Genomic DNA, 13,485 nt, shown 5'->3' with positions numbered 1-13,485 from the left:
TTTTAGGATAGACTTTGAAACAATTTTCACCCACAAATAATTACAAAGAAACGGCTAGAAATACATTAAACATGACTTTTTGGAGTAGAAAGAAACTTATTCCAGTAATGTTTTATTTACAACTTTTGAAAAAAAAAAAATATATATATATATTTAAAGTATTTTAGCATTAAAACAGCAAAAAGGTACAAGAGGTTGCACTATTTTAGGATTACAGTCTTCAAATAAATGGCATTGTTTGATATGGTCTCTATATTGTTTTGCAACAAATAATTAGTAGAATCATAAATTACATTTAAAATGTTTTTCGATGATGCAGTTTAATGAAACTTTAGAAAGTGCCAGAGCGGCTCTGATAAATAAACTGAAGTTCAGGTCAAATTTGCTCTCTGGTCCTCTTAACAGACATCGTCAGGTATTGAGAAAGAAGAAAGCTAGAGATTCTCTGAGATTAACGTATCCAAATTTTAGCCACTGCTCAGGAAAGACAAAACCAAGAAACTCAATGAGGATTTGCAATAGTGGAATTTTGTCCTTTTTACACTTTATTTGTTCGTGTCCCTGAGACGCAACAAAATTCATGCAAAATGCATTTCATACCTAAAGCAATAGGGCAAGTCTTGATGATATTTACATGTAGCTTTTTTTTTTCCTGTGAGATTTTTTAACATTCAGTCTATATGCTTTAAAGGTTGATTACCGGTATTTTTATTTATATGAGAATGGCTGAGTAATATGAAGTAGTACCATCTGTGTATATTTGTTATACACACTGAACTTTTGTGAAGTTATGTATTCATCTTTTTTTCTGAATCATATTTAGCTTCATCAATGTTTTTGACATGTATGACTTCAGTGAAGTGACTGATGTCTCACATTGTTAAATCTTGGCATGGATGGTGAGGGAAAACATGTGCCTGTGAACGTGTGTTATGTTTAATGTTGTAAATTTAAATTGATTCTCAATGATTCCATCCTCATCTCTGTTGCATTAACATATGCATCAATAGTGATGACAGATACAAGCCCAGGCCTGAAGCAAAGGAGACTATGAACCATAGAGCGAAGCAAAAAGTACTACGTCAGGTTACTAATTTATCAACGTTTTATTTAAATGACCTAACAACCATATACAAGGTCAAATCAAAAGATGAACTCCTTTAAAAAAAAAAAAAAAAACATTTATAAATAATATCTAAGGACCTAAAAAAAGTTTTTTTTTAATAACATCATGCATGCAGCTTATTAAATCTGATGCCCCAATAATGATAATAATAAAGTAGCCACTGCCTATAATGGAAAATAATCTCCCCTTCAAGAGTTATTTTAGCTTTAAATTGATGCTGTTACCATTGTTGCACAAATTTGCCACGGGCACTTCAGACAGTGATAGGAATTATTGACATCTGGTGCTCACACTGTTCTGACGGCTGCTGGAAAATCAGCCATGTCAGATAAAGGGGCAGGACAGACATGGATAGAAAAGTTGTGAAGATAGCAGAGCTCTCATCATCTCTCCCGAACCCTTCAAACACGCAGCATTTGTTTTAGTGTGGCTTATAATAGGCATTTTTTAGGCACGTATTTTTTTTTCCCCCTTTGGAATTAAGTATTGCAATTGTGCTTTTAAATTACTATTACACAATACTTATTTTAATAGATCCCTTGAGGAAGTCTGGCTTCGTTTCTCTGTAACCATTTTATGGTAAGATAACTTTTTTTTTTTTTTTACAGTTTTTTTGTACAGTTTATTTGACTCTAAGTATTTAACAATTTTAAAAAAATCCTGTTTATTTGTCTTAGATCAAGTATATTTTATATTAACACTTTTGTTTAGATGATCTAAATGTCAATGCATAAAACGTCAGTTATTTAGATGTTCTAATAGGTTTAATTGTCAGCCATGCTTTACCATGTGCACAACAATTGTCTTTTTGTTACTGATTTTTTTTTTTTACATTTTAAATTACTAGCCCTCTTATACCTCTAACATATCTATTATATATTCCCACAGTTCTTCCCATTACACTGAGAGGCAGAGGACGCTTTGTTGCTCTGGAATCAAGGAAATTGCAACAGTCTCTTTTACACTCAAGAACTATTCAATTCAGTTCCATTATCTTTCTGAGAAAAAGCAAGAACATAGGCAATGGCTCATCATCAGATACATCACAGTCAACACCATCAGCATCCTCACCGTGAGCGTCGGCACTCATCTCATCGCCACCATGGTGCGCACCTTCCAGAGGAACATGAGGAGAAGAGGTGATAGATTTACACGTATTTGTAATAAAAGCATTTATGTAATTAAAAAAAAAGGTAATTTAAACATAAATATATAAATATGCATAATGTATATAGACATGGGGGTTGCATTTATCTTAAAGCACAACGTTGTATTACTGTAAAAATGCAGATATAAATATTTTTCTAAATATTTTTATTCCATGTGTACCCCTGGCATTAAGATTCATTTTGGTCGATCGGATCACGGGTGGATGACTCTTAATGTGGGGCCAGTCGTGGCCTAATGGTTAGAGAGTCAGACTGGTAACCCGAAGGTTGCGGGTTCGATTCTCAATACCGGCAGGAAATGACTAAGTTGCCCTTGAGCAAGACATCTAACCCCCAATCACTCTCTGGGCTCCGCAGTGAATGGCTGACACTGCTCCGGGTGTGTGTGTGTCCATGTGTGTGTTCTCCTCTAGTGTTTCCTACTCAATGTGTGTGCACTAACTAGGATGGGTTAAATGCAGAGGTCAAATTTTGAGTATGGGTTACCAAACTTGGCCTTCACGTCACTTCACTTAAAACTAAAAAGTTTTGAGCTTGTCCACTTTCGACCACTTCCAGAGGTCGTCAAAATCATATTTGACTGGACTGCTTTCATACTGTAAACGCTCATGTGGTCTAATGCGTTCAAATAGCCGCAAACAAACCTCTCCTACTGATCTACTGTGTAAACTTTATGGGAAACGCGCTAGCCAGCCTGGATTTAAACTTTTTTGGCTGAAGATCCAAGTTTGGTTTGAAGACAAAAAACATGCCAAGCACAATGTTCTCTCAACATTCCTGATTTGTAACACACACTTACAGCGTTCGGCGTGGTCTTGCGGCTGTCAGAGCATGAACGAAAGCTGAAGCTCTCCGTATGTTTTTCCGTCGTCTCCGGTCGTGTTCATATGTAAATTTCACAAACTTATTATGTCTATTAGATTGAAAGATAAAAAAATAAAAAAACTACACAATTACCCACCCATAGAGCCTTTCCTTGAAGAAATCAAGACAGAAGTTGTTCAAAGTGGACAAAAGAGACGGATTAAAATCCCAGGTTTAAACGCTGTGTGTCTCCCTCATCTACATGTGATCCGATTGACCAAAACACATCTTAATACCAGGTGTAAACAGGGCCAAAATGCAAGTATTGTCTCCTGAATGGTTGATAGGCTATTCAAGAAACATGGTTTTGAGGTATCATTGTGTAAAGCAAAAATGTGGGATGAGTTTATACATAAATAAGTTGTGAGTTTTGAATAAACAGTAGTAATTGTGATTCCTGCCTTAGTAAGAGCTACTAATTATATTTTTTCACTTTCATCTATAGTGCCTCAGAATGCAGCAGTGGTCATCTCATTCATGAGCATTATAACCATCATCACTCCCAAGCTAAAAGCCATCATCATCACCATCGCCATTATCAACAACCTCAAGATAAACATCACACACCGAAAAAGAAAACTCACTCTAAAGCTTCAGTGACTTCCTCAAACTCTTCTGGGTCTTCCTCTAGTTCAAAGTCTTCATCAAGCTCATCCAGTTCCGATTCCTCTTCTTCTGATTCATCTTCCTCCTCCAATTCCTCTTCATCTTCATCCTCCAAATCATATTTGTCCAATTCTAGTTTTTCGTCTTCCTCTTCCTCTGATTCTTCTTGGTCATCTGAAGCCAGTCCGGAAAAAGCCCCATCGGCTTCTGAGTCCAAACGAGCAATTAAACGTCCACAGCACTCACAATCATGTATGGATATCAGCAGAGGACGGAGAGCCTTTGAGGATGATGGGGATGATGAGGATGATGCAGATACAATGCCTTTATTGGAAGCTAATGGACAAAAGAAGTCGTCTACAAGCATGGAAAAGAACTTGACAGTCAAAGAAAAAGGTGGAGGGACTGCCAAGAAGGCAACGTATTCCCGAGAACAGAATGAAAAGGGAAATAAGGGGCAAGAACATAATCATGCTAAAGCGGCTGCAAACATAAGAAAGACCAAGTCTATGGAGGTTCTGTCCAGGCGAGTGGACAATGCTGGAGACGTGGATGAGAAAGAGCGGGAGAAAAGGAAACAAGAGGCCCATAAGACCTTTGTGAGGGAGAAGATAAAGTTTTCTGCCTTTTTGAATGAAATCACAAGGCAGGTGCTTAGCCCATTAAGACTTACTTCCCTTGGGGTAACAGATGTTCATAGACCCTCGAGCCCTGGGCAGACTTCAACGTCTCCAAAGGCATTGTCCCCAAAGCCTGAACATAAAAGTGAAAAGAAGTCAACAATTACTAGAAGCCGGCCGGGAAGCAGTGCTAGCTCCATAACTTCAATTGCTCATTCCCATGTTAGCAAACGCTCGCAATCCAGTAAGCACTCCCGTTCCAAACGTCACTCGCATTCAAGCAAGACCTCCCGCTCCAACAAGCAGCCTTATACTGAAAGGGACCTCATCAATCAACAACAGCATCAGGCTGTTCCCAGGCGTCGTCATGACAGTGCAAGAAGTGATACAAGCAATACTAGCTCTTCCTCAAAATGTCTTTCATCTGGGACTGAACGTGGTCACAAAGGTCAGAAGCAGCACCAAACTGCCCCCAAAGAGAAACATTTCAATTCATCGAATCATCGAAATTCACAGCACAAATCACACCACCATCACAATGAAGATTATCATACCCCACCTTCATGTCCTTGTTCTCCAGAATCAGAAAACCCCCATCGTCATTCCCATCAAAAATCTCATCACCGTCATTCCCATCAAGAACCTCATCACCGTCATGCCCATCCAGAACCTCATCACCATCACTCACCATCGTCATCTCATCAGCCCCATGGATCTCATCATAGCTCATCACCACACCATCATTCTCCTTCAGATTCCCATCATCCTCCTTCAGATTCTCATCATCATTCACCCTCTCCATCACAATACCATCATGGAGCTCACGGTCACCGCAGCTCAACGCACTCATCTAAGTCAGGGACTCACCATCATCTTTCCCATCCAGAAGCTCATCCTTCTCACAAAGAATCACACCACCACAGCCACCATCAACATTCACCTTCACCACCACATCCCAACCAAGGAAGTCACAGCACTTCAGTTTCAGAACCTTCCCACCATCATTCCCGTTCAAAATCACAGCACTATTATTCGCCTCCTCCTCCTCCTCTCCACCACCATGGAGAGCATGGTAGTACATCTCATCTTTCTACTGATTCAGACACTCACCACCAGTCTGATGTGAAATTGCAACACCATCATTCCGACCATGAGTCCTCTCATCCCAAATCTCACCATCATCATTCCCATCCTAATCACTCATCCAACACCATCCAACACCATCACACCTCTGATTCTCACACTGAAACTCGCCAACACACTCATTCTCAAAATGCATCCCCTACACCCGAACACCATTATCATTCTTCTCATACTGACTCTCACCATAGTCCTCATCAACATCACCATCACTTATCTGACAGTTATCCAAAAGGCCCTGCTCACTCTAATTCAGCCCATCATTATGAAAATCGTCCTAACTCACATTCAGAATCCCAAGATCACAGCGCATCACATCCTAAAGGACACCTTTCCCGTTTAGAACTCCACCAACACAGTGATCATGATCCTCCGGTATCTCACCCACACCATTTCCACTCAGGAAGTCATGACAAACCCCCAGTTGAACCTGATCATTACCATCACCACAAACCTCAAGAATCCCACCATTATTCCCATTCAAATTCCCATCACCATTCCAATCCAGAATCAAACCATCCTCAGCATCATGAGCATTCAGAATCTCATCATCGTTCCCAACCAGAATCCCACCATCATCATTCCCAAGATCACCACCATTACCATGACAACCCGGAATCGCAGAATCAGCATTCCAATACTGAACATCAGCACTTTGATTCTGAATCGAACCACTATCATTCCCACTTCAAAGAGGATCATCACAATGATGATCACCCGAGTCATCTTCGCCACTCTCCAGTTGGCCAGCGGTCCACTTCTCCTCATTCTAACAAGTCAGATTCATCCGCTAGCTCCACTGTCCAGGACGACCAATCCACAGTGAGCTACCAAGAGTCATCCTCATTCCTAAAAGTGAGTATTTTTTTCTTTAGTGTTAAAGTAGAATGGAAACATACATATTTTATAGCACTTGTTGTTGGGTTTTCCACATTTGCAACCGATTTCACCTTTGCATAGGAAAAGGACTCAGAATTGGAGAAATTAATGTGAGTCCATTGTTTACTTTTGCATTCTTGTTTTGCATGCGGCCTGCTAAACTTTGGGTCTGGAAATTGCTTTTCAGCTTTGTTTGGACGGTAGTGAAACAATTTGCTTTAAGACACACTCACATGTAAATGATCCCCTCCTGGCATGCCATCACTCATAGAAGCGCTGTGTCTCTTACAGTCTATATGTGATTATATAATATTCATGGAGGTGTCTGTCTGTCGATTCAATCTAGGATGTTACAGGAGCAGAATGAGGTTCTCCACCACAGCTTGCTGCAGACCACTGTGCGGATGGAATGTATGGGATCGGAATTCAAAACTGGCCACCAGCTCATTGAATCTGAGTTACAAAGAACTCGCATAGAGCTAAACAGCTTATTGGAGCGGTTCACAAGGTGAGACACAAGACTCAATTGTACTATGCTTTATAGCACATTCTATTCTATTCTATTCTATTCTATTCTATTATATTCGATTCTATTCTATTCTATTCTATTCCATTCTATTCTATTCTATTCTATTCTATTCTATTCTATTTTATTCTATTGGATTAATGTATAATGCATAATGCACGTAAAATGGACCAGTCCAAAAAAAGCAGTTTTTAGCATGATTTGACCTCAAACTTTCAGTCAGGGTTTGTGGTCTGGACACACACTACATCATCACATTTATTTATTTTGCATACTCATTTTTCATACACAACAGATGTATTTTTTTATAAGAGGATATATGAGACATGACATAATTTTTTTTATGCATTTAACAATTAATGTGTTGTTTTAGTTTTTGATAGTTTTATAAGATTTGCTCCAACAAGAGAATCAGCCCTGCAGGTTTCTCTAATATTTTCATCTGAGCAAACCCAAACTACCCGTGTGAAAAATAAGTGTGCTTAATGTGTGTTCATCAGATTTTAAATAATAAAATCATATAATATTAATTAAAAGGCCAATTGAGTGTACTTAAAAATAGTACACTTTCATGATTTCGATATTATAAATCATTATGTTTTAATTATCTTTTGTCATTCAAAAGAAGTACACTCATTTTAATGTGTTGATTAAAGCATATGTAAAGTACTTGATTACAATTTAAATTGTAGTGTGGTACTTAATAATACAAGTAAATATATTTTCATTGTACTAAATTACAACTTCAGCATTACAAGTGTATAACTAAATATATTTAAATACATGATGATACAATATTCTACAAGAAATTGCATAAAATTATGCATTAGTTTAGCATAAATGCTTGTAAAATACATTTGGCAGTACACTTCAACCATATTTCAATATAAAGATGTACTTAAGTCCCACTTAAGTGGGTCAGAAAAAACACTTTAAAGTTCCACTAATTCCATTTAACATAACTTTGAACTATAATACATATTTTTATAAATATGTAAATAATTAGTAGCTAAATAATGAATCAATTAACATGCTATTAAAGGGTAAGTTCACAAATTAAAATTCTGTCAGTAATTACTCACCCTCGTGTTGTTCCAACCCCGTAAGACTTTCGTTCATCTTCGGAACTCAAATTAAAATATGTTTTATGAAATCTGAGAGCTGTCTCACTCCTTCATAGGCTGCTAGGTAATTGCATCTGCCAGCCCAGAAAAGTTAGTAAAGACATTGTTAAAATAATCCAAGCGACGAGAAAACTTTTTTACTCTTTAGAACCATTTTAAACACTACATCAAGACCCATCTGCATCATCTTCTCAGTGAACTCACGTCAGAAGCCTGTCAGAAGCGTAATTTTTGTTTTGTTTTTGCGCACAAAAAGCATTCTCGTCGCTTGATAAACTTAAGGTTGAGCCACTGTAGTCACTTGGACTATTTTAATGATGTCTTTACTAACTTTTCTGGGCCGGCAGATGCAATTACCTAGCAGCCTATGAATAAAGGAGTGAGACAGCTCTCAGATTTCATAAAAAAAAAAATCTTAATTTGTGTTCCCAAGATGAACAAAAGTCTTACGGGGTTGGAACAACATGAGGATGAGTAATTACAGACAGAATTTTCATGTTTGGGTGAACTAACCCTTTAAGTGTCTGAAAACTTTGCATTACAGTTCTTGTTATTCTGTTAAAGTGTATTAGGGTAAGGACATGTCTTTCTCTTTCATCAGACTTCAGGACAACTACTCTTGCACACAACAAACCAACCACCTTCTGGAGAAAAAACTGCATTGTGTGGTAAAGCGCAGTTTAATTCTTCAATCGTAGTTAGTAGTTCCACCCTAAGGAATTAAGTAGGCTACATTCATTTTAATTCACAATCTCATAATAGAAATAAACCATTGATTTACACAAGCACTATCAAATTCAAAACAACTTGTATTTGTATTAAATGTGACTGTATTGTTACATCTGTCTGTCTTGTTACTTCAATCTAGGCACAGAATATGGATGGAGAGCGTGAGCGACTGAACCAGCGAATCTCTGAGCTCACAGATCAACTGTCTGTGGCAAAAACGACCATCCAAAGTCTAGAGACCATTAATGTGAGAGTTTGATTTTGTTATTTTTATAATAAGTAATGTTTATATTGACATTGTTACATGCAACATGTTGAATATTTACGATTTGCGATCGAGGTGGCTCCGATGTTCTTCCGAGCGGGTTTGGTCACTCTTAACACACCTCACACCACAGGAAAATCTGATAAGATAATCTGTAGAACCATCAAGGTAATCGGAACTTAATTTAGGATTGTCGGAAGGGGAGAAATCGGCTCAAATATCTTGTGGTGTGTCCCCAGCATTAGGGACCAAGATGTGAATGAATGATTAGCTCTTTTGAACTGAAAAATGCTATTAAAAGTTGATTACCTTTGATGGTATCAGTTCCAAACTTTGGAATCGATTCTTGATTCCTAACGCCTTCACCTGCTGGGGCAACACTAAAAGATTTTTTTAAATCTTATAAGATTTTCAAAATGTGAGAGACCACAAACATGATGATAAGAAATCATAGATTTAACCGTTTTGTTCCTCTAGTGTGTGGAGTGCCGGGATGTGATCAGGAAAGAACACCACACACTGACAGAATCCATTCACAAACACGGTAAAATCTCGTTAAATCTCTCATTAAAGGAAGAAAAATGTTTAGATGAAGTCATTGAGACGCTGTGAACATGGACTTTACATGTTACAGCGCGAGTGGTGAGTCTTCCGTCAGCTCGCTTTCTGATTGGATATTGTTTCGTTTCACGTGATAATCTCCAGAGCGTGCGTACGTTCCCCCACACAACAGGATTTCTGATCATAAATATTCAACATGTCGGATATTTACATTCGAGATCGAGGCGTTCTTCCGAGCAGGTTCAGTCACTCTTAACACACCTCAGGAAAATCTGATAAAATAATCTGTAGAGCCATCAAGATAATCGGGACTTTATCTAGGATTGTCGAAAGGGAGAAATCGGTCCAAAATCGGCCAGAATATCTTGTAGTTTGTACCAAGCATTAATTATTTTTTAAATCGATTCCCAGCCCTACCGTTATAATACATTAATTCTTATGTACAATAATTACGGTACTTCATGGTTATTCCAAATATGCCTCTAATCAGAATTATTTTCCTTAATTTAATGACGTTCCTATACCCTTCCTTTATACTATAGGTGACATCAATGCTACAGGACGCCCTGGTGAAACATTTGAAGTCTGACGATCCCCTTACTCCACTTCCAGTCGCACCACCTCCAGCTCAGTTCATGGATAGTGACCGTTACGACAAAGTCTCAATGCATGGCGACGACCAATCGCTGGGAACACTCCCAGAGGAGGAGGAATCTGATTGGTCAGAAATGGGAGAGGAGGCACAGATCTGCGTCTTGAGGGGTTCGCAGGGAAATCACGGAAACGCATCGTATTACCAATGGCAGCAGAGGCAAGGCGGTTGGGAGGGGGTGAACCAATATTCAAAGGGAAATGTGGATACGGAGAGTGAATCTGGGGGTGAGGAGAGCAAATGTCATCAACCTCCTCACGGCCTACAGATACCACATCTCAAGTTCACCGTTCACCCCGAAACCTTACCGATTCCTATCGCCGATGTAAGCCTGGCCTGCTTCGATCAGGGTCCTGATGATCCAGATTGCGATGGCTACCACATCACAGATGTACGTAATCTGGGCTCTCCCATTCGTGTACTCTCTGCTAGTCTGGAAGAGATCCACTCCATAGGGATTCTGAAGCAGCAAGAGCAGCAGCAGGATCATCATAAGTCCATGATGGACCTCCACCAATCACAAGTTTGCACCAGGCAAGTGTTGTACGAGGACGAGATTGAATGTGATTGGAGAGAAGGGAACAGCCATGGTGCTGGAGAGCATATAAATGGGATGGTTGGTCTGGAGTCTGCTCAAAAAATGCTCAACCACTATATTCATGATGGAGAGAGTACACACTTGTGATTAAAGGGACATTTTAAAATGGCGAATACTTATTATGCATCTATTATTATAGTACTTGTGGTGGAAAATATTTGTGACAAAGTTTGAGTGACACTTTGGCAACATAATAAGCTGGAATTTGGGTTGAGATTTAGTGAAGTCTTAAAGGGGCTATACGTAGAATTCAGAAACCCTTGTTATTAGCGAGAGCGACACCGGTGGCCGTTAAGTGGACAGCAGCCAGCAACTTATTGCTTGTGCACACGTAACGGGAGAAGAGATTGAACGTGATTTACTCACAGTGAAGTTCTTTTTCGTTCTTCGCTTAATAGCAAAAACAACTTGTAAATACATTCGCAGCGATATACTGTTAACAAACATCCACGCTGCTGATTAATTTAGACGAATATGTAAATATGTGCTGCGCACTTTCCTCTCAAAAACAAAAATGACAAAACAGCAGTTAAGAAAGCATTTGATCATAGCAATGTGGATCTGTTTGCACCAGCTCTGCATTTCACAGATAGATATGGTAATGATTTATTATTTTACCTTTAAGGTTATGATTGATTATAAAGTATATTTGAGACTACGGACTTTATAGATCTGGTTATGTGAGACTATAGTTTGAATGAATCCCCTTTCTTTGCATGAAACATTGATATTTCAGTACAGAATGCCTCTTTCATCATTTTTTCCTGAACATTGTATAAGCATTCATTGAATGGAAGAGCGGCTCAGGAGCGCACGTAAACGCTACATCCTTTAAATTTTCTTCACATAAAAATTAATATACAACTTCTCGTCAAGCTGTTCACTTGGCAATAAAAAAAAGTGATTAATACGTCATTGTTTTTGGCTACTGTATATAGCATTTTGCTAATAGTTAATACTATTACCCCACCCCCCACTCCCCCAGTAGCATTTCAGTAGCATTAATATCTCATTAGAGAAGTAAATGGGTTGCGGATGCTATTTCATGACGACTTTATAGATTGTTTCTGTAGTTTTAGATCATAGTGAAAGTTATTTCACCACTGAAAGATTCGCATTGATCGGGTTTTCCATCTTGATTTTGTCTGCTGTTGACGTATTCACCCGTAGAAAACGCTTGATGCCACAAGATGATCTCACATTGTTTTCTTGATTCTAGTCAGACGTGTAGTTCTTGGGTTTGGTATTTATTAAGACAAAAATCTTTAAGCTGAAATAATTTAAGCTGTAAAGCCTGCTCAGTAGATATTATTCATATTTACTCAATATTTATTTGCATTTTTAATGTTTTGTTTGAGTGCATGTGCTTATGCATTTGTAATTATTCTTATACTCTTACTTCTGAAGCTTTATTTGTGTCTGATAACCATAGCAGCAACTTGAAGAGGTATAAATAGGTTAAAAAAACATTGATTGATTAAAGGAGGAGTGAATAAAGAGTGAAAACCCAAGGTAAAGGGAGTCGTGTCTTTAAGACTATACTTCACTTACAGTTTTTTTAAAACGCAAAAGGTTATTCTATTTTTTTCCATGCAATATTTTTCATTCCAAATGTTATTCCATTAGAACAATTAAACATCAATTCTAAATGTAATGCATGTTGTTTGTGTCAATATAATAGAACATTAAAGAATAAGAACATTGTGTTTGTTTGTAGAAGAAAAAAACTATGTTGCACTAGACTGTCATTTTGCTTTTGTTTAAATAGTATGAAACGGTGCACCCGCTTCTATAAACACAGTAATGCATCATCCTATATTGCCTTTCTGTTGCAGTTTGTATTAATGTCTATAACTATGCTGATATAAATAAATGAAAGTAGAACAAATATCAATGTTGGAAGCCTCTTACATTCATTGTAGTGTGTATTGTATTCAGTTTTATTAAATCATTTAATACAATTGCACCTGAATTCCTATAACTAAAGACCTGACAAAAAAGACACAGTGAAAGATACATCCATAAATAATAGAGAAGAAAGTTGAACTGCATATTATAAATTATTATATACTGTACATGAGTAGTCTTTGGTTACTATTTTTTTTTTTAGCTAATTTTATAATATTTTTATATTACCCTTCAGTGTAAAATAAAAAGCATGATTAAAAGATTAAAAATATTTCATGTAGTCTCCCAATTAATATGAATGTCATGCCACAATAGCATGCCACACCACCACCAATCATTGAATAATTAAAATTCCCCAAAGTATTTCATGTCAACTGACTAATTAGTTCAGTAATTTTAAGAATTAAGCTGGAATTAGATATGAATTAAAGAACTGAAATCAAATCAAAAGCTAAGGACATCTCAGCAAAGTTCAAGAACGTTATTTTACATCCATGTAAGCACATCACGGTAACACATAAGGTCTCATTTATTAACATTATTTAATGCATTAACTAACATAAACTAACACTGAGTATATTTTTACAGAATTTATTACCCTTTGTTACCCAGTGGGCATTTGATGTCATTTTAACATACATCAACATTGATGTCAAAATTACGTCATGAAATGGGTCAAAAATGAAAGTCATATTGACGTCAAAGTGTCGATGTCAAT

The 13,485-nt window shown here is 37.6% G+C and overlaps 1 protein-coding gene across 1 annotated transcript; it reads left to right on the top strand.

The window, feature by feature from the left end:
- Positions 1-1,482: 1,482 nt before the first annotated feature.
- On the top strand, positions 1,483-12,823 carry LOC306995092 (uncharacterized protein). Its single transcript, XM_079606346.1, has 8 exons — positions 1,483-1,705; positions 2,015-2,265; positions 3,605-6,380; positions 6,486-6,514; positions 6,751-6,912; positions 8,656-8,722; positions 8,923-9,030; positions 10,152-12,823. The coding sequence occupies exons 2-8, from the start codon at positions 2,150-2,152 to the stop codon at positions 10,944-10,946; spliced, it is 4,053 nt and encodes a 1,350-aa protein (XP_079462472.1). The 5' UTR covers positions 1,483-1,705; positions 2,015-2,149; the 3' UTR covers positions 10,947-12,823.
- The last annotated feature ends 662 nt before the right edge of the window (positions 12,824-13,485 follow it).

The sequence above is a fragment of the Phoxinus phoxinus genome (genome assembly GCF_949152265.1).
Source record: "Phoxinus phoxinus genome assembly, chromosome: 3".
Lineage (NCBI taxonomy): Eukaryota > Metazoa > Chordata > Actinopteri > Cypriniformes > Leuciscidae > Phoxinus > Phoxinus phoxinus.
Note: the sequence above shows the minus strand (reverse complement) of the source record. Positions and strands in the feature narration are given on the sequence as shown.

What these genes read in the sequence shown, in the direction of transcription:
- LOC306995092 (XM_079606346.1), top strand. Translation starts at nt 2,150, where the DNA reads ATGGCTCATCATCAGATACATCACAGTCAACACCATCAGCATCCTCAC. An exon ending in TTATTGGAGCGGTTCACAAG is followed by an intron (nt 6,913 to 8,655) that starts GTGAGACACAAG and finishes CTCTTTCATCAG; the next exon opens with ACTTCAGGACAACTACTCTT. An exon ending in AAAGTCTAGAGACCATTAAT is followed by an intron (nt 9,031 to 10,151) that starts GTGAGAGTTTGA and finishes TTTATACTATAG; the next exon opens with GTGACATCAATGCTACAGGA.